At 42.1% G+C, this 26,772-nt stretch overlaps 1 protein-coding gene across 2 annotated transcripts in view; it reads right to left on the bottom strand.

Annotated features, from left to right (window-relative positions):
* Nucleotides 1–25,102, bottom strand: part of SUV39H2 (suppressor of variegation 3-9 homolog 2) — a 35,397-nt gene extending 10,295 nt beyond the window's left edge. The window contains exons 1-2 of one of the 2 annotated variants that reach the window (XM_006098848.3): nucleotides 25,027–25,101; nucleotides 22,326–22,471 (exon numbers count right to left, since the gene is read on the bottom strand). In XM_006098848.3, coding sequence (XP_006098910.1) covers nucleotides 22,326–22,471; nucleotides 25,027–25,057 — 177 coding nt within the window. In that variant the 5' untranslated portion in view covers nucleotides 25,058–25,101. Of the gene's footprint in view, nucleotides 1–22,325; nucleotides 22,472–25,026 lie in introns of both variants that reach the window. The other variant, XM_006098849.3, reaches the window with a different exon arrangement.
* Nucleotides 25,103–26,772: the final 1,670 nt, after the last annotated feature.

Below are 26,772 nucleotides of genomic sequence, written 5' to 3'. Positions count from 1 at the left end.
CAAATCAGGAGGTCAATCTCGATCCTCAATCCAATCCACCATCAAATGTCTTTAGATACTTGTTCCTGTCCATCTCTATTACCTATGGTTACTTCAGGCTTTCAATTCTTGCTTGGATTATTACATTAACCTCCTAACTGGTTTCCCTGACTCGATTGGTAACACTGCAATCCATCTTTCTTTACTAAAGTGTTTTTTAAATAACACAAATCTGCTCTACCAGTCATTGTTATTTGCTTACTTAAACATTTTAAAGGCTTCCCTCTGCCTAAACAATTTTTATACTCTATTATAAACAAAGACCATTCTTGATTGGGTCTCTGATGCCTCTTTGCCTCAATCTTCCATTATAGCCTCATGCATATACCACCCTCTGGCCACACTGAACTGCTGCTAAGTACTTGAACATAACAGGCCTTTTCATACCCTTCTGTTTTTTACAGAGAGGAAGGGAGAGGGATAGAGAGTTAGAAACATCAATGAGAGAGAAACATCGATCAGCTGCCTCCTGCACACCCCCCACTGGGGACATGCCCACAACCAACGTACATGCCCTTGACTGGAATCGAACCTGGGACCCTTTGGTCTGCAGGCTGATGCTCTATCCACTGAGCCAAACCGGTCAGGGCTCCCTTCTGTTTTTTATACACAAAATTCTCTAATTAGAATGGCCTCTTCCATTTGCCTAATGAATACTGGCTTATTTCAGTTTAATCTTTTATGTGGCGAAAAACCTACTCATCTATAAAACTCAGCTCAAATGTCATCTCTTCAATGAAATCTTTCCCGCTTCTCTTGCTCAAGGAGGACTGAATACTGCCAACCCCGTGTTCCCATTTCTAATCTAAACTATAAGCCATTTGTAGGAAGAAATGAAACCTTATTCTTTGTAGCCCCAGAACCAAGCACAATTGCCTACTACCTCTTAGACTATGACTAAATATTTCTGAATGTCTAACAAAAAATGACTACCAAAATGTATGCAAGATAAAATTTACAATAGTAATTATATGAATCCTTAAAATACAAGCTGTTAAACTTAACCTGGAGATAGTTAATTCATGGTTTTTCAATATTGTTCTGAAATCCACTGTCTATAGCCAGTAAGTGGTAGCAAGCACAAAAACTTTAAAAAATATGTATTCTAGCCCTAGCTGGTTTGGCTCAGTGGATAGAGCATCGGACTGCGGACTGAAGGGTCCCGGGTTCGATTCCAGTCAAGAGCACATGCCAGGGTTGCAGCTCAATCCCCAGTGGGGGGCATGCAGGAGGCAGCCGAATTGATGATTCTGTCTCTCTCTCCTTTCCTTTCTGAAATCAATAAAAAATATATTTAAAAAATATATGTGTGAGGAGAGAAAACAAAAAAAAATTATCTATCTTCCCATTAGCTAATTGTTTTCTGCAAGTTCTGAGATAATCACCATATTCAATACTAGTGATAGAATAGCCTGAATCTGATTAAGAAAACACCAGTGTTGCATGGAGCACAGTTTGACAATTACCGTATTTTTCCATGTATAAGATGCCATTTTTTAAAAAAATGTTTTTATTGATTTTTAGAGAGAGAGGAAGGGAGAGGGATAGAGAGATAGAAACATTGATGAGAGAGGAACATCATCAATCAGCTGCCTTCTGCATGACCCCTACTGGGAATCAAGCCTGCAACTGAGGTACATGCCCTTGACCAGAATTGAACCTGGGACCCTTCTGTCCACAGGCCAAAGCTCTATCCACTGAGCCAAACTGACTAGGGCAAGATGCCATTTTTTTTTCTAAAATTGTTAGACTGAAAATCAAGGGGCATCTTATACATGGAAGTCAGCCGAGGAGGGAGCCATGTGAGGACGGAGCCATGCGGGTGTGTAGCTGCCCAGACCTTGTCAAACAGGCTTCCTCCAATCACAAGCCTTATTGTTACTGACATCAGCTGATGCTGTAATTGGAGGTGGAGAGTGGGCAGATGCAACAGGGACCGGAGCATTCTGAGCCCATAAAGATGTCCAAAAATAAAAAGATAAATACTGGTAAGCGATTGTCTTACTCTGCAAAATTCCAACTGAATGTAATCAGCTATGCAAAAGAGCATGGAAATAGAGCTGCAGAGAGACAATTTGAACCTCCTCCCACTGAATGTATGATCAGACAGTGGAGAAAACAGGAAGAACAACTACTTAAGATGCCAAAAAAAAAAAAAAAGAAGGCCTTAAGAGGAAAACCAGCAAAATGTTTCAAATATTGATTTCTTAATTTGGGATTGGAAAAGTGGGGAGTGTCTTATACATGGTGGTGTTTTATACACGGAAAAATGTGGTATAATGGTCAATAGAAAGTCACTGGATTTTCATGCCAGCAACCGACAGGAGCAGGAATGTGAGAGCTGGTTAGAGGCCGAAGACTAACAAAAATGAACAAAATGTTTTTGGAAAGTCCTTTCTTAGAGCTCTGTTTTCCTGATCTCTAAAATTTGAATTTCAGTCCAATGATTTCTATGTTATTCCAGTTCTTAACAAACCATTCTAAGTGCAATCAGCCTTTTAGAAATATTCTATTGTTAGATGTGGAATATTCTGTTAGTATGCACCATGTAGTAGTACAGTGGTGGTTCTAGAGACACAAAATTACCTGGATACTTTAAGAAGGCAATCTCTTTCTTAATATTTGCTTATTAAGGGAGAAGCCCCACCAATGTACATGGGAGTTCTGATTCTTCACTGATGAGCTAAGTATGTTAATAAAGAGTATTCATAGTTTTATCAGAAATTTTTCTGTATGAAGGAGTGACATGGCTAGAAAATGCTGCGGAAAAATCACACAGCACTGAGACCGACTACCTCAATTTACATCCTGTAAGTTCAACTGGACCCAATATGAACTCATAATAGTAACCACCCTGTTCACCCAGTTAGCATTCTTTCCATTCCCTAAGTTGGCTATTTCAGACTTTCTCCACTTTGCTCGAGGTCCCATACTACTACTTCCTGTTTTTTTCAGTAGCACATGAACTTTGTTCCTAATGCAGAGAGAAAATAGAAACCACCAGGCAGAAATTCCCTTAATTTCCACACTTCCATGGACATATAACTAGAGAAGAGGGTGGATGCAGATACAACAAAAGAGATGTACTTCCTCCATCAATTATCCCTTCTTTCCTGTGTCTTCAGCTTCTCCCTTTCTATGATTCTCACTAGCATTTAAACCTCCCTCATTTTTAAAAAGCAAAATTAAACTAAACATGCTTTGAGATATAAATGCTTAAATATATAAGGGATCCCTAAAAGACATGATAAATTACTAAAAGTTGAAAGACTGGAGACCAATGTTACAGGGGTATAAGATTTCCTTTCAGTATATGACCTTTTATAACTTTCAATTTTTAAAATCACATGCATGTATTACCTACTCAGATTTTTTTAAATAAAAAAATTAAATTTATAAACACCCTTATACCTTACATTGCCCTTCCCCCCTTTCTTCGAAGCTGGAATTCTTTAAAGAATTGTCCATACTATTTTACACTTTCTCATCTCCAATTTATTCTTTAATTCATTCTATTTTGGTTTCTTCTACCCAAGCCACAGACACTGCTCTAAGGGCATCAATACGTACTTTACAATCTTTGGCCCACTGGTCACTCTTCTATTTTGCTGACATTATCTCTTTCACAGGCTTCCATGATTTAATCTTCTGGTTTTCTTCCTACCTTTCTTACTAGTTTGTCTCAATCTTTAGTTCTTCCTGTGACTTCTCTCTTACTGCTCCTCAGTCCTTGTTTTTCTCCTTACATTTTTTTTGGGGGGGGGGGGGCTTGGATTACTATAATAGCCTCTTACTACTCTCAGTCCATTCATGGCACAATAGCCAGAGTAATATTTTCAATATATCCATCATATCATGTCACCCCCCTGCTCAAAACTGTTTCCCTATTCTTCTTTTTTTAAATATATTTTTATTGATTTCAGAGAAGGGAGAGGGAGAGAGAGATAGAAACATTAATGAAAGAGAATCATTGATCGGCTGCCTCCTGCACGCCCCCTACTGGGGATCAAGCCGGCAACCCCGGCATGTGCCCTCGACCGGAATCAAACCTGGGACCCTTCAGTCCGCAGGCTGACGCTCTAGCCACTGAGCCAAACCGGCTAGAGCTCCCTATTATTCAAAATTCTCTTTTTGGCCTGTAAGGTGTGCTACATTTCTGGGTCCAGCCTATCTTTCCAGCCTCATTTCAATCCCTCTTGCTAACTATATCACACTCACACTTTGTATTCCTTGAAGAAGTCAGGTTCTCTTCTGCCTCAAGACCCTTCTCTACTTGTTTTTTCATTCTTTGGCAGTAAGTTTAAACATCAGTTCCTCATGGACACCTGCCCAGTGTTTGTAGGGTAAGTTAGATCCTTCTGTTACATTAGCACTGACCTCAACTGTAACTAAGTACTCTGTACAAGGATAGTAAAGGTTTCTACCTTCACTAAAAGAGAAACTCCATGATATCAGGGACCATACCTCTGTATCATTTATTGCTGAGATCACTAGTGCCTAGCATATGATGTGGTAGATGGCCAATACATATCTGTTGAGTTAATGAATGGGTAACTGTATCTATCCCTACGGCTTCAATTACTCATTTTTTGCCAGTTACTTCAAGATCTATGTTTCCAGTTAGTTCTCACTCTTTATTAGAACCACATTTCCAACAATCATCTCACACTTAAATGCTTTCAACCTTCTTCTTCACCAAACCTAGTCCTCCTATCCTAACCCTCCTATAGTCCTGGGTCTTGGTGAACAGTATTATTATCTACACAACTGCAAGTCAGAAACCCATGTTTTTCTAGATGTGGAACCCTCACTGCCAAGTCCCCACCCAACTCCCTGACCACTAAACCACAGAGTTGTAAATTTCATAACCTTGATAATTTAAAAAAATCACCTACTTCTCTTCATTTCCATTGTTATTACTTTAGTTCAAGCATCATCATTTCTTCCTTTCTTTCTTTTTTGTTAATACTCACCTGAGAATATTTTTCCCATTCATTTTTAGAGAGAGTGGAAGGGAGGGGGGAGAGAAAGAGACAGAGAGAAACATTGATGTGAGACACATCGATCGCTGCTTCCCGCCCCATGCACCCCAACCAGGACCGGGAATGGAACCTGCAACTCAGTTATGTTCCCTTGACCTAGAATTGAACCCTTTAGTGCGCAGGCCAAGGCTCTAACCACTGGGAAACACTGGCGAGGGGTAATCACCATCATTTCTTGTGTGGATTACTGCAACAGCCTTTCAGAATGTGTTAGGTAGTGCGTGTGTCATTTCCCTTCCTGCCAATCCACTTTCCTCATTGCATAGAGAACTCTCTAAATTACCTATCTGATTGACTGTCACTCTTTTTGGAACTTTTCAAACAATTCCACTGATATAGAATGGCTGAAAGCTCTTTCACTCATCTTTCATTCTTTTCCATTCCCATATCCCACTCTATCCTCTATACTAAAGCCATAATGAATTATAATACTTACCTATTCAGTCCCTGTTGGATATCACCTCTTCTGGAAAGCTTCCTGTGACCTGGCCTAAGTGTACCTCCCATAGATCTTGTAATAACGTCTGCCACAGCACTTACTGTACTATATTGCAGTGGATGACTTACTTGTCAGTCTTTCACTAGGCTATGCGTTCCTTAAGCTGAGGCACAGTTTCTTATTAATGTTTACTTTCTAAGTGCCTAATGTAGTACCTGACACAAAGAAGAAAACCAAATGTTTATTGAGTGAGATTATAGATAGAAGAAACAGAAAATACTAGTCAACAGATTGCAACTATAATATAAGCATGAAGCTATGGCCTACACTAATAGTGTTGTGAAGACTAGAGAAATCACTGAAGCAAAAACCAATTCATTAACCATGAACCAAAATACCCATTATGTACTAGGGACTATAGTAAGACATAGTTCTTGTCCTTAAATGGTTGACAATTTAGCAGAAAGGTTATGAAACAAAGCTATAAAATGTGATATGGTCTAGAAAAATGACAAGAACAGTACTTTATAAGTCTCTAACATATAGCAATTAATTTTACTGGAGGTGTGAAAGGGAAGAAGGCTCTACAAAAGGTAGAAACCTTTCAGCTGAACCTTGCAGGCCAAGTAGGATTTTGCCAAGGAAAGAAGGGAAACAACAGTATGCCAAAGAGGGAACTGGATGAGAAATGCAAAAGTGCATGTACAAAGGTGCATAATGTATTCAAGAAATTAGAATATAAGCTATGCCTGTTTTAAGCTATGTTCCCAATATCTGAAGAGTGGCCAGCTTATAGTAGGTGGTCAGTAAATCTTAGCTTTATGAGAGAATTTACAAGTTTTTCAATGTGAATAGAAAGGGGAATATGTGATAAGACATGAAGCTGGCCAAATGATAAAGAACCTCAGTGCAAAGGGTCTCAGCTTAAAGTGGTAGACACAGGAGTCACTAAAAGGTCTAAAGCAAGGCCATAATGCACCAGAGTGTGTTCAGAACACTGTAATGAGTTTGTTTCAGACACAACTGTAATGAGACAGTGTCCTTTATGAGCTAAGTGGGAAAACACAAGAAAAAGACAGAGTCATAAGATCTTACACCTTCCCTGAATATGAGAGAGAGAGAGAGAGAGAGAGAGAGAGAGAGAGAGAGAGAGAGTTATATCCTATAACTAAGGATATAAAGCAGCAGCCACAAGAATGGTAAGAGGGGCAAAGATGCAGAACAAGCTGTCCCACACCCCCAGTGTAGCAATGAAGAATCAGAGAGAAACCAAGATGGCGGCATAGGTAAACACCGAGATTGCTGCCTCGCGCACCACTTCAAAAATACAACTAAAAGACGGAACGGACATCACCCAGAACCACAGGAAGGCTGGCTGAGTGGAAATTCTACAACTAGAAGGAAAGAGAAAAGCATACCGAGACTCGGAGGAGGTGCGGTGCGCAAGTAAAATACTAAAGTACAGAGGCGCACGCGGAGCGGGCTGGCGGCTGAGGGCGTGGTTGTCTTTTTCAATCGGGAGGGAGTCTCAGGCTCTGAGCTCCAGTTCCGGGCGAGTCTCTAGGGACCCAGACTCATACGGGAGAAGTGGGACTGTCTGGCTTTAGTCGGAACTCGAGGGCAGCTTTCTCTCAGAGGTACTTGCAGCAATTGCTGGGACACTGAGAAGCGGGGCCTCTGAAGGCAGGACTGAGAGCAGCCGTAACTGCTCACTCCGCCCGCCCTGTTGATCCCCTGGGACCCGCCCCGCCCAAGCCTTGCACGGAGGCCTTTGCTGGATAGCCTCAGGCAGAGGCTAGATTAGCACCTCCCTAGAGGTACAGGACAGAAGTTCTCCCACTGCAGACACAGCTGATTCTCACAGCCAATTGGCCTGGAGGTGAATCCCTCCCAGTGTTACCTACAACAATCAAGGCTTAACTACAACAAGACTGTGCACAAAGACCACAGGAGGTGCACCAAGAGTGTCCTCCTCAGGTAATTGGGGAGGCTGAACCACTGGGCCCTAGAGGACACTTAGCACAGAAAACCACTTTATCAACACAAGGAAGCATAAAAAATGCGGAGACAAAGAAACAGGACACAAATGACAGAAATGGAGGAAAGCAAACTGCTGGATATAGAGTTCAAAACCACACTTTTAAGGTTTTTCAAGAACTGTCTAGAAGCCGCCGATAAATTTAGTAAGACCCTCGAAAAGACTGGTGAAACCGCCGATAAATGTAGTGAGATCCTCAAGAAATCTAGTGAGACCCTCGAGGATATGAAAAAGGACCAACTAGAAATTAAGCATACACTGACTGAAATAAAGAATATTATACAGACTCCCAACAGCAGACCAGAGGATCGCAAGAATCAAGTTAAAGATTTGAAATACGAAGAAGCAAAAAACACCCAACCGGAAAAGCAAAATGAAAAAAGAATCCAAAAATATGAAGATAGTGTAAGGAGCCTCTGGGACAGCTTCAAGCGTACCAACATCCGAATTATAGGGCTGCCAGAAGAAGAGAGAGAGCAAGATATTGAAAACCTATTTGAAGAAATAATGACAGAAAACTTCCCCTACCTGGTGAAAGAAATAGACTTACAAGTCCAGGAAGCGCAGAGAACCCCAAACAAAAGGAATCCAAAGAGGACCATGCCAAGACACATCATAATTAAAATGCCACAAGCAAAAGACAATGAGAGACTCTTAAAAGCAGCAAGAGAAAGAGACTCAATTACCTACAAGGGAATACCCATACGACTGTCAGCTGATTTCTCAACAGAAACTATGCAGGCCAGAAGGGAGTGGCAAGAAATATTCAAAGTGATGAATGCCAAGAACGTACAACCAAGATGACTTTATCCAGCAAAGCTATCATTCAGAATTGAAGGTCAGATAAAGAGCTACACAGATAAGGAAAAGCTAAAGGGGTTCATCACCACTAAACCAGTATTATATGAAATGCTGAAAGGTATCCTTTAAGAAGAGGAAGAAGAAGAAGAAAGGTAAAGATACAAATTATGAACAACAAATACACATCTATCAACAAGTGAATCTAAAAATCAAGTGAATAAATAATCTGATGAACAGAATGAACTGGTGATTATAATAGAATCAGGGGCATAGAAAGGGAATGGACTGACTATTCTTGGGGGGAAAGGGGTGTGGGGGATGCGGGAAGAGACTGGACAAAAATCAGGCACCTATGAATGAGGACAGTGGGTGGGGAGTGAGGGCGGAGGGTGGGGTGGGAACTAGGTGGAAGGGAGTTATGGGGGGAAAAAAGAGGAACAAATGTAATAATCTGAACAATAAAGATTTAATAAAAAAAAAAAAAAAAGAATCCAGAGAGCCGGGCCGGTGTGGCTCCAACCTGTGAACCAAGAGGTCATTGGTTTGCTTCCTGGTAAGGGCACACGCCCAGGTTGCGGGCTTGACCTCCAGTAGGGGCATGCAAGAGGCAGCCGATCGATGTTTATCTCTCATTGCTGTTTCTATCTTTCTATCCCTCTCTCTAAAATAAAAAAAAGAAAATAACATTACAAAATTTGGGATAAATATCTTGGCTATAGAGGTATCTGTGAGGGAGGAGCAAGGGGTACCAGCTCCACAGTGGCTTCCCCAGGCCGGGGCACCAGTGCCTGGAAGTGAAGTCCCCATAACATCTGGCTGTGAAAACAAGCAGAGATTGCATCTGAGTGAGATGGACAGCTGCAGGAGACAGAGGTGTTCCTCTTGAGGAAGAAGGCCTGCCCCTGCTTGTTAGGGGTTTGTGGACAGACTCACTCACAGACTTACTAACTCTGGGCTCCAGTGCAGGAATGGCAACTCGCACAGTGCCAGGAACAGACATGTAGGAATTGAATTGACTAGCTTGGGCTGAAAGAGCAGGGGTTGGAACTACTCTCTCTGGAGATAGAATTGCTGGTGGGTTCTACTGCTCCTTTGTTAGGCCTTGCCTCCCACCCAGGTGGCAGGTGCAGGTGGGTGCCAAATCTGAGCTCTCCATTATCACTGTTTACCCTGCCCTGGTGATTCCCTTAGATCTCATCCCACCCAAGCAACGGGCTGAGCCACTTCCAGTGGCTTTTCCACACAAGTGGCCTGCCTTGGCTCAAGTTGCACTTTCATAATAGCTATCAAAGGTCCACAAACCCCTAACAAGCAGGGGCAGGCCTTGGCATGACCCATATCTCTTACTAAGTGGCCCCAAGCCTGGCACAAAAAGCAACCAGTCTCAACTTGCACTGCAACTCCCATCAGGTGGCCCAAAGCCTGGCATAAGCTACAACCAAGGTTGGCCTGGAATGTAGCTTCAAATAAGCAGCCACAAACCCAGCACAAGAGGTGGCTGGCCTCAGCTCAAATTGTGGGACCAAAGAGTCCCAAGCCCAGCATTAGTGGCAGCTCACCTCAATTCACAGAACAGCCTCTCTCAGCAGCCTCCAAGCCCACCACACATCATCATTCCCAGGTGGCCCCAAGCTGGGTTCATACAGAAGCTGGACGTGACCTGCAATGGAGCCCCTCCCAAGAGCCAACACACCTGGTGACTGGCTTCCTACCACACCAGAGCACCATCCAACCAGCTCCTAAAATGAAAAACTGGAAGGGCAGACTGAGCTGGCACCAGAGTCCCACTAAAGCAACTCCCACTCGGTGGGGTCAGCCCCCTCACAACAGCTTTTCTGCTGCAGTCATGGCCAGCCCTCACATCTAGTCAGGCTTAGGGTCAATCCCATCCACTAACATGCCAACAGCAATCAAGGCTCAACTACAATAGGAGGGCAAACACAACTAGGGACACATCTGGAGTACCCAGCTCCGGTGAACAAGTAGACTGCTCCAATGGGCCTCACAGGACACCTACTACATAAGGCCACCTTGCCAAGACTGGGAGACCCAGCAGATCTACTTAATACAAAACAAACACAGGGAGTCAGCCAAAATAAGGAGAAGAAACATGTCCCAAATGAAAGAACAGAACAATACTCCAAAAAAGAACTCACCAAAATGGAGACGAACAAACTACCAGATATAGAGTTCAAAGTGCTATTTATAAGGATTCTCAATAACTTAGGGTAAGAACAGATGAATTCAGTGAGAACCACATTGGAGATAGAAACCATAAGAAAGAATCAGTCAGAAATGAATACTATAACTGAAATAAAAAATACATTAGAGGGAATCAACAGGTTAGATGAAAAAGAGGATCAAAGCAGTGAACTGAAAGACAAGGTAGCAGAAAACATCCAATAGATACAGCAAAAAAATATGTGGGTAGTTTAAGGGACCTCTGGGACAACATAAAGCACACCAACATTTGAAACATATGTGTACTAAAAGGAGAAGTGAGAGCAAGGATTTGAGAACCTATGTAAAGAAAGGACTGAAAACTTCCTTAATGTGGTGAAGAACACAGACATACAAGTCCAGCAAGCACATAGTTCCAAGCAAGATGAACTCAAAGAGGCCCACACCAAGACACATCATAATTAAAAACCAAAGGTTAAAGAGAGAGAGAATCTTAAAAGTAGCTAGAGAAAAGCAGTTAAGTGCAAAGGGACTCTCATCAGAAAATCAATTGATTTTCAACAGAAACTTGGCAGGCCAGTCGGGAGAGGCATAAAATATTCAAAGTGATAAGCAAAGATCTACAATACAGATTACTCTCCCTAGCAAAGTTATCATTTAGAATTGAAGGAGTGATAGGAGTCTCCCAGACAAGAAAAAGCTAAAGGAGTTTATCTCCACTAAATCAATATTATATAGGAAATATTAAAGGTGTGCTTGCAGTAGAAAAGAAAATATCAAAAATATGAATAACATGCCCTGGCCTGTGTGGCTCAGTTGGTTGGGCGTCGCCCCAGGCACCCAGTGGTTGCTGGTACAACTCCCAATCAGGGCATATGCCTCCGTTGCAGACTCGATCCCCACTGGGGGGCATGCAGGAGGCAGCCAATATATGTGTCGTTTTCACATCAGTGTTTCTCTCTCTCCCTTTCTCTCTCCTCTCTAAAAATCAATGTAAAATTTTTTTAAGTAATGACTCAATAAACTACAAGACTGCCTGGCCAGTTTGTCTCAGTGGTTGGGAGTCAACTTATGAACCAGGAGGTCATGATTCACTTTCGGTCAGGGAACATGTCTGGGTTAAGGGCTCAATCCCCAGTAGGGGGCATGCAGGAGGCAATTGACCAATGATTTTCTCATTATTGATGTTTCTATCTCTCTCTCTCCCTCTCCCTTCCTCTCTGAAATCAATAAAAAATGTATTTAAAAAAATTGTGAAACTAGTACAAAGGTTAAAAGGGGGAAAATCATGTGTAATTACTACAATAAATTAAGGAATACACATATACACAAAAGAACTTAAAATAATGTCAAAAACTTAAACATGGGGGATGTGAGTAAAAATTGTAGTGATTTCAGAATATGTTCGAACTTAAATGACCATTAAGTTAAAATAGACTGCTATAAATTTAATTTGGTATAGATGAAGCATATGGTAACCACAAACCAAAAATCTACAAGAGACACAAGAAATAAAGAGAAAGGTAGCCAAACACAGCACTATAAAAAGGCATCAACAAACAAGAGAAGAGAGTAAGAGAATAACAAAGAAAAAGAAAACTACAAAAGTAACCAGAAAACAATAAAATGAGAATAAGTAAATGCTTATCAATAATTAAAATATAAAAGGCTTAAATACTCCAATCAAAAGACATAGGCTGCCCTAGCCAATTTGGCTCAGTGGATCGAGAGTCTGCCTGCAGACTGAAGGGTCCCAGGTTCGATCCTGCTCAAGGGCATATACCTCAGTTGTAGGCTCAATTTCCGGTGTCGGCTGTAGAGGAGGCAGCCAATCGATGATGTTCCTCTCTCATCAATGTTTCTATCTCTCCCTCACTCTCTTTCTAAAAAAACAAATAAATAAAAACATATTTTTTAAAAAAAAAAACACATAGGCTGACTGAATGGATTAATAAACAAGACCCATACATATGCTGCCTATAAGAGACCCACTTCAGATTAAAATATTACACACAGCCTAGCTGGTTTGGCTCAGTGGATAGAGTGTTGGCCTGCGGATCAAAGGGTCCTGGCTTCGATTCTGGTCAAGGGCACGTACTTGGTTGCAGGCTCCTGCCTGGCCCAGACCCTGGTTGGGGCTTATGCAGGAGGCAACCAATCGATGTGTTTCTCTCACATCGATATTTCTCTCTGTCTTTCCTTCTCTTCTACTCTCCTCAAAAATCGATGGAAAAATATCCTCAGGTAAGGATTAAAAAAAAAAGAAGAAGAAGAAGAAGAAGAAGAAGAAGAAGAAGAAGAAGAAGCAGCAGCAGAAATTACACACAGACTGAAAGTAAAAGGTTGAAAAAACATGTCATGCAAACTGAAATGAAAAAAAAAAAAAGCTGGGACAGCAATACTTATATCAGACAAAACAGAATTTAAAACAAGGGACATAACCAATAAAGAAGGGTATTTTATAATGATAAAGGGATCAATCCAAAAAGAGCATATAATGCTTGCAAACATCTATGCACACAATATAGGAGCATCTAAACATATAAAGCAAATATTGACAGATATAAGGAAGAGATCAACATATCAAAGTCAGAGTTAGAAAATCAGTAAGAAAACAGTAGACTTAAATGACATATTAGACCAGATGGATATCTATAATAATAAAAGCACAATATGCTAATTAGTCCAGACAGCCGAACGACCTTCTGGACATCATTCTGACGTCCTTCCGGATGAAGCCCTGGCGGTGGGGGTTGAGGCAGAGGCGGTCAGGAGCGATCAGGCAGGCAGGTGAGCAGTTAGGGGCATCAGACATGCAGGCAGAGTGGTTAGGAGTGATCAGGCAGGCAGGCAGGCAGATGAGCGGTTAGGAGCCAGCAGTCCTGGATTGCGGGATAGGGATTGGGCCTAAACCAGCAGACAGACATCCCCCAAGGGGTTCTGGATTGTGAGAGGGTGCAGGCCGGGCTGAGAGCCCCCTCCCCAACCCCCATGCACTAATTTTGTGCACCGGGCCTCTAGTAAATTATAATAATGCTAGAGGCCCGGTGCACAAAAATTTGTGCACTCGGGGGGTCCCTCAGCCCGGCCTGTGCCCTCTCGCAGTCTGGGACCCCCTCGGGGGATGACCACCTGCTGGCTTAGGCCCGCTCCCCCGGGGATTGGGCCTAAGCTGGCAATCAGACATCCCTCTGGCAGCCCGGGAGCCCTCAGGGGATGTCCACTTGCCAGCGGGGAGCAGGCCTAAGTTGCAGTCTGACATCCTTAGTGCTGCTGAGGAGGCGGGAGAGGTTCCCACCACCACCGCTGTACTGGCAGCCATCAGCCTGGCTTGTGGCTGAGCAGAGCTCCCCCTGTGGGAGCCCACTGACCACCAGGGGGCAGCTCCTGCATTGAGCGTCTACCCCCTGGTGGTCAGTGTGTGTCATAGTGACCAATCATTCCCAGTCGTTCTGCTGTTAGGGTCAGTTTGCATATTACCCTTTTATTATATAGGATAGAGGCCTGGTGCATGGGTGGGGGCCGGCTGGTTTGCCCTTCAGGGTGGGGGTCCCCACTGGGGTGCCACTGGCGTGCCTGGCCAGCCTGGGTGAGGGGCTGATGGCTGTTTGCAGCTGGCCACATCCCTTCAGGGTGGGGGTCCCCACTGGGGTGCCTGGCCAGCCTGGGTAAGAGGCTGATAGCTGTTTGCAGGCTGGTCAAGCCCCCCGAGTGGGTACCCTCACCCCATGGAGGTTTGGCCAGCCTGGGTGAGGGGCTGATGGCTGTTTTCAGGCTGGCCAAGCCTCCCCGGCAATGGAAGCTCCAAACCTCTCCTTTTTTTCTTTTTTTTTTCTGGGATTTATTTACCTTCTATAATTGAAACTTTGTTGCCTGGAGTGGAGCTCAGAGCGGGCCAGGGCTTGGCTTCCTCCATTGCTAGGGGCAACCCAAGGCTCCAGCTCCGTGACGGCCGGTTGAAAGCCAGTATCTGGGGTTTATTTATCTTCTATAATTGAAACTTTGTTGCTTTGAGTGGAGCTCAGAGCCAGCCGCGGCCGGGAATCTTGGCTTCCTCCATCATTGGGGCAACCAAGCCTCCTGCTTGCTCCAGCTCCGTGGCTGCTGGCCGCCATATTGGTTGAGTTAATTTGCATATAGTCGCTCTGATTGGTTGGTGGGCGTGGCTTAAGGCATAGCGAAAGTACGGTCAATTTGCATGTTTGTCTTTTATTAGTGTAGATTAGAGCATTTCACTCCAAATCAGCAGAATACATTCTTTTCTTTTTAAAATATGTTTTAATCGATTTTAGAGAGGGGAAGGAACAGGAATAGAGAAATAAAAACATCGATGAAAGAGAAACACTGATCAACTGCCTCCTAGACACCCTCTACTGGGGATCCACCCCACAACCCAGGCATGTGCCCTGACCAGGAATTGAACTGGTGACCTCTTGGTTCATTGGTCGATGCTCAACCACTGAGCAACCCCGGCCAGGCTACACATTCTTTTCAAGTGCACAGGAATGAGCACATGCTAGGCCACAAAACAATTCTCAATCAATTAAAAAGGATCAAACTCATATCATTTATCTTCTCCAATCCAATGGTATACTAGAAATTAATTCTAAGAACACTGAAAAACATAAACACTTGGAGGCTAAACAACACACTACCAAACAATATATGGGTTAACAACAAGGTCAAGGGAGAAATCAAAAGATATTTTGAGTCAAATGGAAACAAATACATAATGACCCAAAATCTATGAACACAGTCAAAGTAGTTGTAAGAGGGAAACTCACAGCAATATAGGCCTACCTCAGGAAACATGAAAAATCTAAAATAAACAATTTAACCTGAAGGAACTAGAAAAAGAAGGACAAACAAAGCCCAAACTGAATAGAAGGAGAGAAATAATAAAGATTAGAGTGGAAATAATAGAATCAAAAATTACAAAATATCAATAAAACCAAGCGCTGGTTCTTTGAAGAGATAAACAAAATTGATAAACTTTCAACCAAACTCATGAAGAAAAGAAGAGAGGACCCAAATAAAACCAGGAAAGAAAGAGAAGTACCAACTGATACCACAGAAATACAAAATATTTTAAGAAAATACTACCAACAAGTATATGCCAACAAACTGGAAAAACTGAAGAAATAGATAAATTCCTAGAAAAATAGAATCTTCCACCTTAGCTGGGTGGCTAAATTGGTTGGAGCATCATCCTGTACACCAAAAAGGTTACAGGTTTGATGCCTAGTTGGAGTGTGTACAAGACACAACCAAATGATATTTCTCTCTCTCCTTGATGATTCTCTCTCTCTCCTCCTCCTCCTTCCTCCTTCCCTCTCTTTCTGAAGTCAATTTATATCCATCCTCAGGTGAGGATTAAAAAAAAAGAAACATATAATCTTCCAAGGCTGAATCAGGAAGAAAAAGAAAATCTGAACAGACTGATAACTACTAATGAAATCCAATCAGCAAGAAAAAATTCCCAACAAAGGCCTGGATAAGATGGCTTCCCAAGTGAATTTTACCAAACATTCAAAGATTCAATACCTACCCTTCTCAGACTATTACAAAAAATTGAAGAGGAGGGAAAGCTCCCTAACACATTATACCAGGCCAGTATTATCCTGATAACAAAACCAAACTAAGATATTACAAAAAAAAAGAAAATTATAGGCCAATATCTCAGTTGAACATAGATACAAAAAATTACTCAATAAAAAATTAGCAAACTAAATTGAGCAATAATTAAAAAAATAATATACTATGATCAAGTGGGATTTATTCCCAGGATGCAAATCTGGTTCAATAGCTACAAATCAATGTGATACATGACGTAAAAAAAATGAAGTATAAAATGATTTATATGATCATATAAATAGATGCAGAAAAAGCATTTGACAAAATACATTATCCATTGATGGTAAAAACTCAGCAAAGTGAAGATAGAAGGAACACACTCAACAGTATAAAGGCCATATTTGACAACCTACAGCTAACATCATACTCAATGGTAAAGAGGAAAGCTTTTTTTTTAAGATCAGGAACAAGACAAGCCCTGGCTGGTGTGGCTCAGTTGACTGGTCACCATCCTGTGCACCACGAGGTTGCCGTTTTCATTCTCAGTCAAGGGCACATGCCCAGTTGCGGGCTCAATCCTTGGTCAGAGGTGTGCAGGAGGCAGCCCATCAATATTGTGCTCTCACAGTGATGTTTCTCTCTCTCAAAATCAATAAACTATTCTGAAAAAAAAAAAAAAAACCAGGAACAAGCCAAGATTGTCCATTTAGCATACCATTGGAGATCCTAGCCACAGCAATCAGACAAGAAATAAAATGCACCTGAATTGGAAAGTAAGAATTAAACTGTATTAAATTGTTTGAGATTTTGTTTGTTTGTTTTTGAGGATTTTTGCAGCCATGTTCAAGAGTGATATTGGCCTATACCAGGGGTCCTCAAACTACGGCCCGCGGGCCACATGCAATTACAAATATTGTATTTGTTCCTGTTTTGTTTTTTTACTTCAAAATAAGATATGTGCAGTGTGCATAGGAATTTGTTCATAGTTTTTTTTTTAAACTATAGTCCGGCCCTCCAACGGTCTGAGGGACAGTGAACTGTCCCCCTGTTTAAAAAGTTTGAGGACCCCTGGCCTATACTTTTCTTTTTAAAAAATGTCTTTGTCTGGCCCAGCCAGAGTGGCTTAGTGATTGAGCACTGATCTATGAACCAGGAGGTCATGGTTTGAATCCTGGTCTGGGCACATGCCCAGGTTGCGGGCTCGATCCCCAGTTGGGGACATGCTGGAGGCAGCCAATCAATGATTCTCATATTTTATTGTATTTTATTATTTTATTTTATTTTTATAAGGAGGTCAGCTATAGTAGGACAGAGCATGCTGTGGGGAGTGCTCAGAATAGAGTTTTGAAATGTATGATAGGGTTAGATACTGAAGTATTTTGTAAGCCAGTCCATGGTCTCTCTCATCATTGATGTTTCTATCTCTCTCTCCCTCTCCATTCCTCTCTGAAATCAATAAAAATACACTGGGGAAAAAGTCTTTGTCTGATTTTGATATCAGGGTAATATTTGCCTCGTAAAATGAGGTAGGGAGGGTTCCCTTTTCTTCAATTTTGTGAAGCAGTTTGAGGAGAATAGGTATTAAATCTTCTTTGAATGTTTGGTAAAATTCACTTGTATGCCATTATTTGCAGATGACATACTACATAGAAAACCATAAAGAATCCACTAAAAAACCTATAAGAACTAATAAATGATTCAATAAAGTAGCATAGTACAAAATTTAAAAATTGGTGTATTTTTGTACACCAATAATGAACTACTGAAAGAGAAATTAAGAAAATAAACCAATTTACAATTGCATGAAAAAGAATAAAATACCTAGGAGTAAATTTAACCAAGGAGGTAAAAGATCTATATTTGGAAAATTGTAAGGCACTAGAAGAAATTGAAGAAAATACAAATAAATAGAAGGATATATGGTGCTCATAATAGGAATATTACATATTGTTAAAATGTCCATACTACCCAAAACAATTTACATATTCAATGCAATCCTGATCAAAATACCAATAGCATTTTTTACAGAACTAGAACAAATAATCTTAAAGTTTATTTGGAACCAGAAAAGACCACAAATATCCAAAGCTATCTTGAAAAAAAAAAACAAAAAACCAAAGTTGGAAGTATCACACTACCTGATATCAAACTATACTACAAGGCTAATAGAATAATCAAAATAACATGGTACTGACATAAAAACAGACACAAAAATCAAGGGAACAGAACAGAGAACCCAGAAATGAACCCATGCCTATATGGTCAATTAATCTGTGACAAAGGAGGAAAGAATATACAATGGGGAAAGACAGTCTCTTCAATAAATGGTACAGGGAAAACTTGATAGATACATGCAAAAGAATGAAGCTGGACCACTTTCATATACCATCTACAAGATGGATTAAGCAGTGGTTCTCAACCTTCCTAATGCCATGACCCTTTAATACAGTTCCTCATGCTGTGGTGACCCCAATTTCATTGTTACAAATTGAAAATAATTAAAGCATAGTGATTAATCACAAAAACAATATGTAATTATATATGTGTTTTCCGATAGTCTTAGGTGACCCCTGTGAAAGGGTCGTGCGACCCCTGTGAAAGGGTCGTTCGGCCCCAAAGGGGTCTCGACCCACAGGTTGAGAACCGCTGGATTAAAGACTTAAATGTAAATCCACAAATAACTATAAACTCGCAGTAAACTCTTCAACATTGCTCTTAGTGATATTGCTTTGGATATGTCCCCTCAGGCAAGGAGAACAAAAGAAAAAATAAACAAATAGGACTACATCAAACTAAGCAGGTTCTGCAGTGAAGGGAACCATCAACAAAATGAAAAGACAATCTACTGAATGGAAGAAGATATTTGCCAATGATACATCCAATAAGGGGCTAATATCCAAAATACATATGGATATTATGTACAATATATATACAAATACAACTTCACACACACACACACACACACACACACACACACACACACACAGATCTGATTAATAAATGGACAGAGGACCTGAATAGACATATCTCCAAAGGACAATATAAAATATGCTCAACATCACTAATCATTAGGAAAATGCAATTTAAAACCACAATGAGCTATCACCTCACACTTGTCAGAATGGCTATCATTAATAAATCCACAAATAACAAGTGTTGGGGAGGATGTGGAGGAAAGGGAACCTTTGTGCATTGCTAGTGTGATTGTAAATTGGTGCAGCCACTATGGAAAACAGTATGAAGGTTCCTCAAGAAATTAAAAAAATAGAACTATCACATAACCCAGCAATTTCACTTCTAGGTAGTTAGCTGAAAAAATCCAAAACACTAATTCAAAAAGCTATATATACCCCTATGTTTGTTGAAGCATTATTTACAACAAAATAAGGAAGCAACCTAAGTGTCCATAAACAGCGAAATGAATAAAGATGTGGCACATATATACAATGGAATATTACTTAGCCATAAAAAAGAATGAAATGCTGCCATTTGCAACAACATGGTTGGACCTAGAGGGTATTATGTTAAGTGAAATAAGTCAGACAGAGAAAGACAAATATCAGATAATTTCATTTACATGTGAAATCTAAAAAATAAACAAGCAAAACAAAACAGAAACAAGCTCATAGATATAGAGAACAAATTGATGGTTGCTAGCCCTAGCCAGTGTGGGTCAGTGGGTTGGGCGTCGTCCTGTGCACCAGAAGGCTGCTGGTTCAATTCCTGGTTAGGGCACATGCCCGGGGTTGCTGGCTCGATCCATGGCAGGCGGGGTGTGCAGGAGGCAGCCTACCGATGTATCACTCTCACATCTATGTTTCTCTCTCCCTCTCTCTTCTCTCTCTAAAAATGAATTTAAAAATCTTGGAAAAAAAATTGATGGTTGCTAGATGTGAGGAAAGTTGGAGAAATGGGTGAAAAAAGGGCAGGGATTAAGATGTGCAAATTGCCAGTTACAAAAACAGTCACAGAGATAGGTTTATCAAATGAGATAAATCAGTGGAGAGATGCAAACAAGACATCACAGATTAAGCAAAGTCCTAAAGGGGATGGATAACAAAAAAAACAAATGGTGATATTTCTAAAACTATGAATAAGCGAAGCTACAAATAACTGGTGTGAAGGTAATTTGAGAGTTTATATTTGAGGGATCCTATTTTTCACTGATAGAAAAGGTCTGCAGCTGAATATGAGAGGGTGGGATTGTAAATTGGTGCAGCCACTATGGTAAACAGTATGGTGCTGCTTCTTTTCTTTTTAAATATATTTTATTGATTTTTTTACAGAGAGGAAGGGAGAGGGATAGAGAGTTAGAAACATCGATGACAGAGAAACATCGATCAGCTGCCTTCTGCACACCCCCTACTGGGGATGTGCCCGCAACCAAGATACATGCCCTTGACCGGAATCGAACCTGGGACCCTTGAGTCCGCAGGCCGATGCCCTATCCACTGAGCCAAACCGGTTAGGGTGATGGTGCTGCTTCTTGAGGAGATCCAGTAACACTAACATTGGTTTGAATTTCTAAGTTCATTTCAAGTGATAGTGGGGAAATACAATTCAGGAGCAAAATGAATCCCAGGAGAAGCCAATCTGAGATAAAATTGGGAAAACTGCTGACAAGAATGCGGAAAGAAAGCAAAGAATAGCCCAGCCGGCACTGACCTATGAACCAGGAGGTCAGAGTTTGATTTCCCCATCAGGCAACATGCCTGGGTTGTGCACTCAATCCCATGTGGGGCGTGCAGGAAGCAGCCAATCAATGATTCTCTCTCATCACTAATGTTTCTATCTCTTTCTCCCTCTCCCTTCCTCTCTGAAATCAATAAAAATATATTTAAAAAAAGAAAAGAAAGCGAAGAATAAAAAGCGTATCAAGTAGAATTGAGCAGTGTGAGAATAGAAATAAGCTTTAGCCATGGCTGATATGTTTCTCTCAGCGGATAGATGTTTCTCTCTCTCCTTCCTTCCTCTCTCTCTAAAATCAATAAAAACATATAAAAAGCCCTGACCAGTTTGGCTCAGTGGACAGAGCGTCAGCCTGTGGACTGAAGGGTCCCGGGTTCGATTCGGGTCAAGGGCATATGCCTGGGTTGCAGGCTTGGTCCCCAAGAGGGGGCCTGCAGGAGGCAGCAGATCAATGATTCTCTCTCATCATTGATGTTTCTATCTCTCTCTCCTTCTCCCTTCCTCTCTGAAATCAATAAAAATATATTTTTTAAAAAACACATTAAAAAAAAGAGCAAAAGATTAAAAAAAGAAATAAGCTTTCGTGGAGCCAATATGTGTGATTATACGATATTCTCAGCTAGATTGTTCAGGCCAGAGTTTATAAACTGTGAAGACAAATGATTGGGCTGTTTTGGGTTTGAAGGTTGTTGTGAAGATCATAACAATGATCATAAAATCCCACTGAGTAAGGAAGGCAGTGATACCAAAAAATGGATATTTCGAAGGAAGAACTGCATTTAATGACTAAATCGATATGGAATCTGATGAAGAAAAACAAAGAAACAAGATTCCTGATTATCTGTAAAAATGACAGACTAATGATCAAAACAGAGTTCTTGGAGAGAGAATAGGCTATAGAGATGATTACTCAAAAATTTATTGTAAGATTTAGATTGAAAAAGCTTTTTAGAACAATCCTGTCATTTTTAAAAGGAACAGTAATAAAGTAAGTCCCAGAGAAGTTAGGTGACTTTGCTGAAGTCTTAAGACACTAAACAGAGGCTAGAAATGACGTTAAACTCCACGCTGTTCTAGTACACCACAGAACCTCACTAATATCTGGAGCTTGACATGTTGGCAGGAAATATAAATGGTGCTGCTTCTTGAGGACATTCAGTAACACAAAAATTGGTTTGAATTTCTAAGTTCATTTCAGGTGATAGTGGGGAAATATGATTCAAGAACAAAGTGAATCCCAGGAGAAGCCAATCTGAGATACAATATTTGCTCTGGTAACCCACATAGAGAGAATCAAGAGTTGGATGTAGAATGATATAAGCACTTCAAATATTCTAATGCAAGCACACCGTATGCTTAAAAATCCTTTCAATTTTATTTGGTAATACAGACAGGACATATAAATTATTATGGCTTTAAACATTAAGAAGAGCTTTGCTTACTTAAGGTTCTTTTTATTTTACACATATGAAATACTGAAATCTAATTAAGTCTCTTTTAAGGGACTAGATATTTGCCTTACCTTTACTACCTTGTAGTCACACAAGTATTCCACCTCATAATTGTTTAGATTCCTTTTGGTGATTCCAATCGATTTACATGTGAGCTTTTCTTTTCTACATACTTCCTGAAGAGTATCAAGTGAAACTAGGCAAGGCACACACCAAGCTACAATAAGAAAATAGAACTCTTTACTAATGAAATAGCTACTGAATTAAAACAAAAAAGGAAAAGGAAAAACTTAAGATTTCTATATCCCCACCCTTCTACTGGCAATTTTACAGGACTAAAAATTCATATGACAAGAAACCATTTTTGTGTCTTCAAGACAAAGGTAAGCATTAAAGAACTATTTTGGTAAATTGGTCTTCTTGGACTTTTTCATGTCCTACTATGTTTAACTGATGCCAATTAATTTCTACTGAGCCACCTGAACAAAATATTTCATGTCCGTAAGCTTTCTTAAGATTACATATAGATGCAAAGGTCAAAAGGGGTAATGTTTTTTACTTTTCCATTATAGTCTACATAGAATATAACTACTGCTTTAATAAAATGTAAATGGCTAGGGCATTCTTACTGTTAGAAATATATCCTAAAATAATCTTATAATTTGTTAAAATTTTAAAAAGTAACTTTTCCCCCTTTCTCTTAGTTGGATAAGAAGTGAAATCTAACTGAAATATAGTTCTATGTGACATGATCATACATCATATGCCCTTTTTCCAGTTTGCAATGTTGCATGAAATTTTAACTCCACTTATTTTGCCCATGCTTTAAAGTTATTATTAAGGGAAATAAACCCCAGTTATAATAACATAATGGAAGGTATACTGATTTTTGTCATACTCATTTCCTGCATTGTTTTTTAAAGCCAAGAATTACAAAACAGAGTATTCAATTTACATCACCCATACACCAAGCTTGAAGAAAATCAGACACCACTCAATCAATCTTACAGCAGCCAATACCTAATTGTGCTGCAGCAGATTTTACCCTAAAATTTCTGCTCCCATATTGCTAGTAAAATATGCTAACACAAACTGATGTTTAGACATCTGCGATAAACTTGGTTTCATGGCTAGTGGTTTGGTAAGCACTAGAGAAGATCAAAGGTCCTCTGCTCCAGCCTTTGCTAGGCTCCTTAGTGTATGACTTTAGCGAGATTTTCACTGTTCTGGGTTTCAGATGCACTGGGTTGGAGTAAACTGGGGTTACGAAACAACATCTATAAGTAAACTCAAGCTCTACTCGGTAGCTCTCCAAGGTAGCTGTGACAACTTTTGTGTTTTGAGGTCATTTAGCAAGACCACAGCCGATCTTGCTTTATCCAGTTTTCACCCTCCACTCACACAGGGATTCACGGTAAGAAACCCCGAAGCAGGATTTCTATCTCCACCCTACTGTCCCACAGAGGGCTCATAATGTTACATCAAGAAAGTGAAAGATATTGTGTGTGTGAGTGTGTGTGTGTGTGTGTGTGAGTGTGTGTGTGTGTAAGAGAAAGATACTTAAAAAAATGGGGGGGGGGGGAGAAGAGGTCGCTTGCTTTGGGGTGGTGTTGGGGTAGAAGAGTAGCAGAAGAGAAAAGAACCCTTAAATCCTTTCCTTTAATTAAAAAAACCTTCAGGCTGTTTTGTGTAAAGTTAACCTCATTATGCTGACCACATGCAAAAGAGGTATCCTAGAGTGTAGGATATCTACCCCAGGTGACTTGTCTGCTGTTTTTATCTAGTTGAAGTAACAAGATTCACGACACAACCTTCGATGGAAATGCTATTGAGTTAAAAAACAAACAAACAAAAAATCACAAACAAAAAAAAAAGGAGCATAAACACTCTTGGTAACAATTTTGATTAACGTAGGAAAAAAATTCATGTGCAAGATTAAACATTTCATTACCACCACACACAAAAAAAACCAAAAACAAAAACAGCTCAGTAGCTCACAGTAATCTCTATGGAAGAAAAATTGGCGGATCGAGATTTCATAATGTACGCGGAGAGGAACAGTCCTGGAAAACGCCTTTAGATTCTAGAATGCAACCAAAGTTCCAGTCTTTCAAGCGCGCACAAGAACACACACACGGTCGGCACCTAGCGCCCCGGCGCCCACGCCAACCTCTCCAGCCCGGTGGGCACGAAGGGAGCCCGGCGGCGGGGCCCGCCCCCGGCGCCCACTTACGGGGTCCCTCCGACGAGGCGCGTGCCCTCCCGGGGAGGCCGAGCTGGGATGTGCCCTCGCTCAGCCCCTTCCTTAGCGGCCATACTCCGGCCGATTCCTTTCTTTCCTCGGACACTGAGGTCACACTTACACCCCGGGTTCCCCACTCCCCCGTGAAAAGTCAGCCCGAACACTACACGTCCCGCTCAAACCACCACAAAGAAGCCAAGCCGCACGCGCGGCCACGGAACCCGAGCCCCTGGGAACTAGCGGGAGCTGCGGCGGCCGCCCGAATACCTCCACACGGCCACGGGCGGGAGGGGCCGGCCGGCGGCGGGCGCGCAGGCCGGGGCGGCGGGGGAGGCTCCGGGGAGCGAGCTGGCCGAGGCGCGAGAAGGGTCAGGGGCAGGGCCAGGGGCAGGGGCAGGGTGAAGCCCAGGTGTCGGCACGGCAGGAGGCGGCGCCGCACGGGACCGGGCCCGCGCGTCCCGCACGCTTCCCGGCGCGGGGGTTGGCCAGCAGAAGGGGGCATATGAGGGGCGCCGCTCTCTAGCCCTCACCTCCTCGCGCCTCGGCCCCGGCCGCCGCCATCTTGAGGAGCTTTCATTCAAACTGGCGCGGTCGGACGGGAGAGCGCCACTGGCCGGCACCCGCCCCCGCCCGCCTCGCGCGGTAGTTGGGGGCCGGGCTGAGGGGCTGGAACCCGTGAGGCGTGCTGACGTCAACGGAGGCCGACCCCGGCCGCAGGGGCGACCGCGCCTGCGCCCCAGACCGCCGGCCTGAGCGCGGGTGGGCGCCAGGGCCGCAGAGGGGCGGGCCCGCTGGGCGGGGCGAACCCCGCGGGCGGAGCGGGCGGGGCTGCCCTGGGTTGACAGCCGTCCGCCCCTGCTCGGCTGTCCATCGCCTGGTCAAGGAGCACGTCTGTCAGGCCTTCCACTCGTCTCATTTACTGTTACGTCGGCACTACCTGTGCACTGTGCAGAAATAAAAACAAACGGAACTGTTTAGTACGTTCCCTTCCCATGCCCGTTGCTCAGCTACCTGAGCCCACTGGCTGTCAGTTTCTTCCCGTGTTACTCAGATCACAGGCTGCCAGATTGGCTGGACCTCGGGATCCCTTTTGGAGGGGTTTTGCTTTCTGGTCCCACTCGCAGTGATTGACTTAATCGACATGGGATGTGACCTGGACACTGGAAAAATTACAGCTCCCCAGGCTATTCTAGTGTGCAGCGGTTTGAAACAACCGTCTAGATCAGTGATTGTCACACTTGAATGCGCATAAGAATCGTCTGGGGATCTTATCAAATGGGAGATGGGGCTGGGGATCTGAGGCTCTGCGTTTTTGATGAGTTCCCATAGTGTGCCTGGTGATGCGTCTGGGTTGGGACCACACCTTTGTAGCAAAGCTGCACTGACACCGAAAATAATTTTATGGTTGGGGGTCACCACAACATGAGGAACTGTATTAAAGGGTCGCGGCATTAGGAAGGTGGAGAACCACTGTTCTAAGGGGTCTCTACCCCTCCCCACCACATGCCTCCTGCACGCCCCACACTGGATCAAGCCCACAACCCGGGCATGTGCCCTGACTGGGAATCAAACCGATGCTCAACCACCAAACTGCGCCCGCCAGGCCCCACATCCCCACATGCATTCTTCACACCGCAGCCATGGTAATTGTTCTAAACCAGCATTTTTCAACCTTTTTTTTTTTTTTTAAATCTCAAGACACACATACTAATTACTAAAATCTGACTAAAAATAGGTATAATTTTGATTCACACTGGAGGGCTATTGTGTTGGCTGTTGTCATTTAAAAATATATTGTTATTGACTTCAGAGAGAAAGAGAGAGGGAAAGAGAGACAGAAACATCAACGATGGGAATCACTGATGAGCTGCCTCCTGGCCGCCCCCCACTGGGGATGAGCCCGCAACCCGAGCATGTGCCCTTGACCGGAATTGAACCCCGGACCCTTCAGTCCACAGGCTCTATCCATTGAGCCAAATCGGCTAGGGCTCTCATTTTTTAATTTGACAATCTAAGGGAAAATGGGTCAGTATGAAGTAGAAATCTTAGAAAAGTAAACCTCAAAAACCTTGGTAGAAAGCAGTTTGTCATCTACCAAGAATTTTAAAAATACATTTATGTAAAAAGTTACAAAAATATTTTAAAGCATCTGCATAAATTTTAAAATATTTTAAATAAACACAGGACATTAAAGGGATTAATGTTCATTTCTGTTTTGAAATAGTGTCTAGTCATTTAAAAAATTTTAGGAAGCTTTTAGTATCATGGGGCTTAAT

The sequence above is a fragment of the Myotis lucifugus genome, unplaced genomic scaffold (genome assembly GCF_000147115.1).
Source record: "Myotis lucifugus unplaced genomic scaffold, Myoluc2.0 scaffold_249, whole genome shotgun sequence".
NCBI lineage: Eukaryota > Metazoa > Chordata > Mammalia > Chiroptera > Vespertilionidae > Myotis > Myotis lucifugus.
This window is presented reverse-complemented; position numbering and strand designations above follow the sequence as displayed.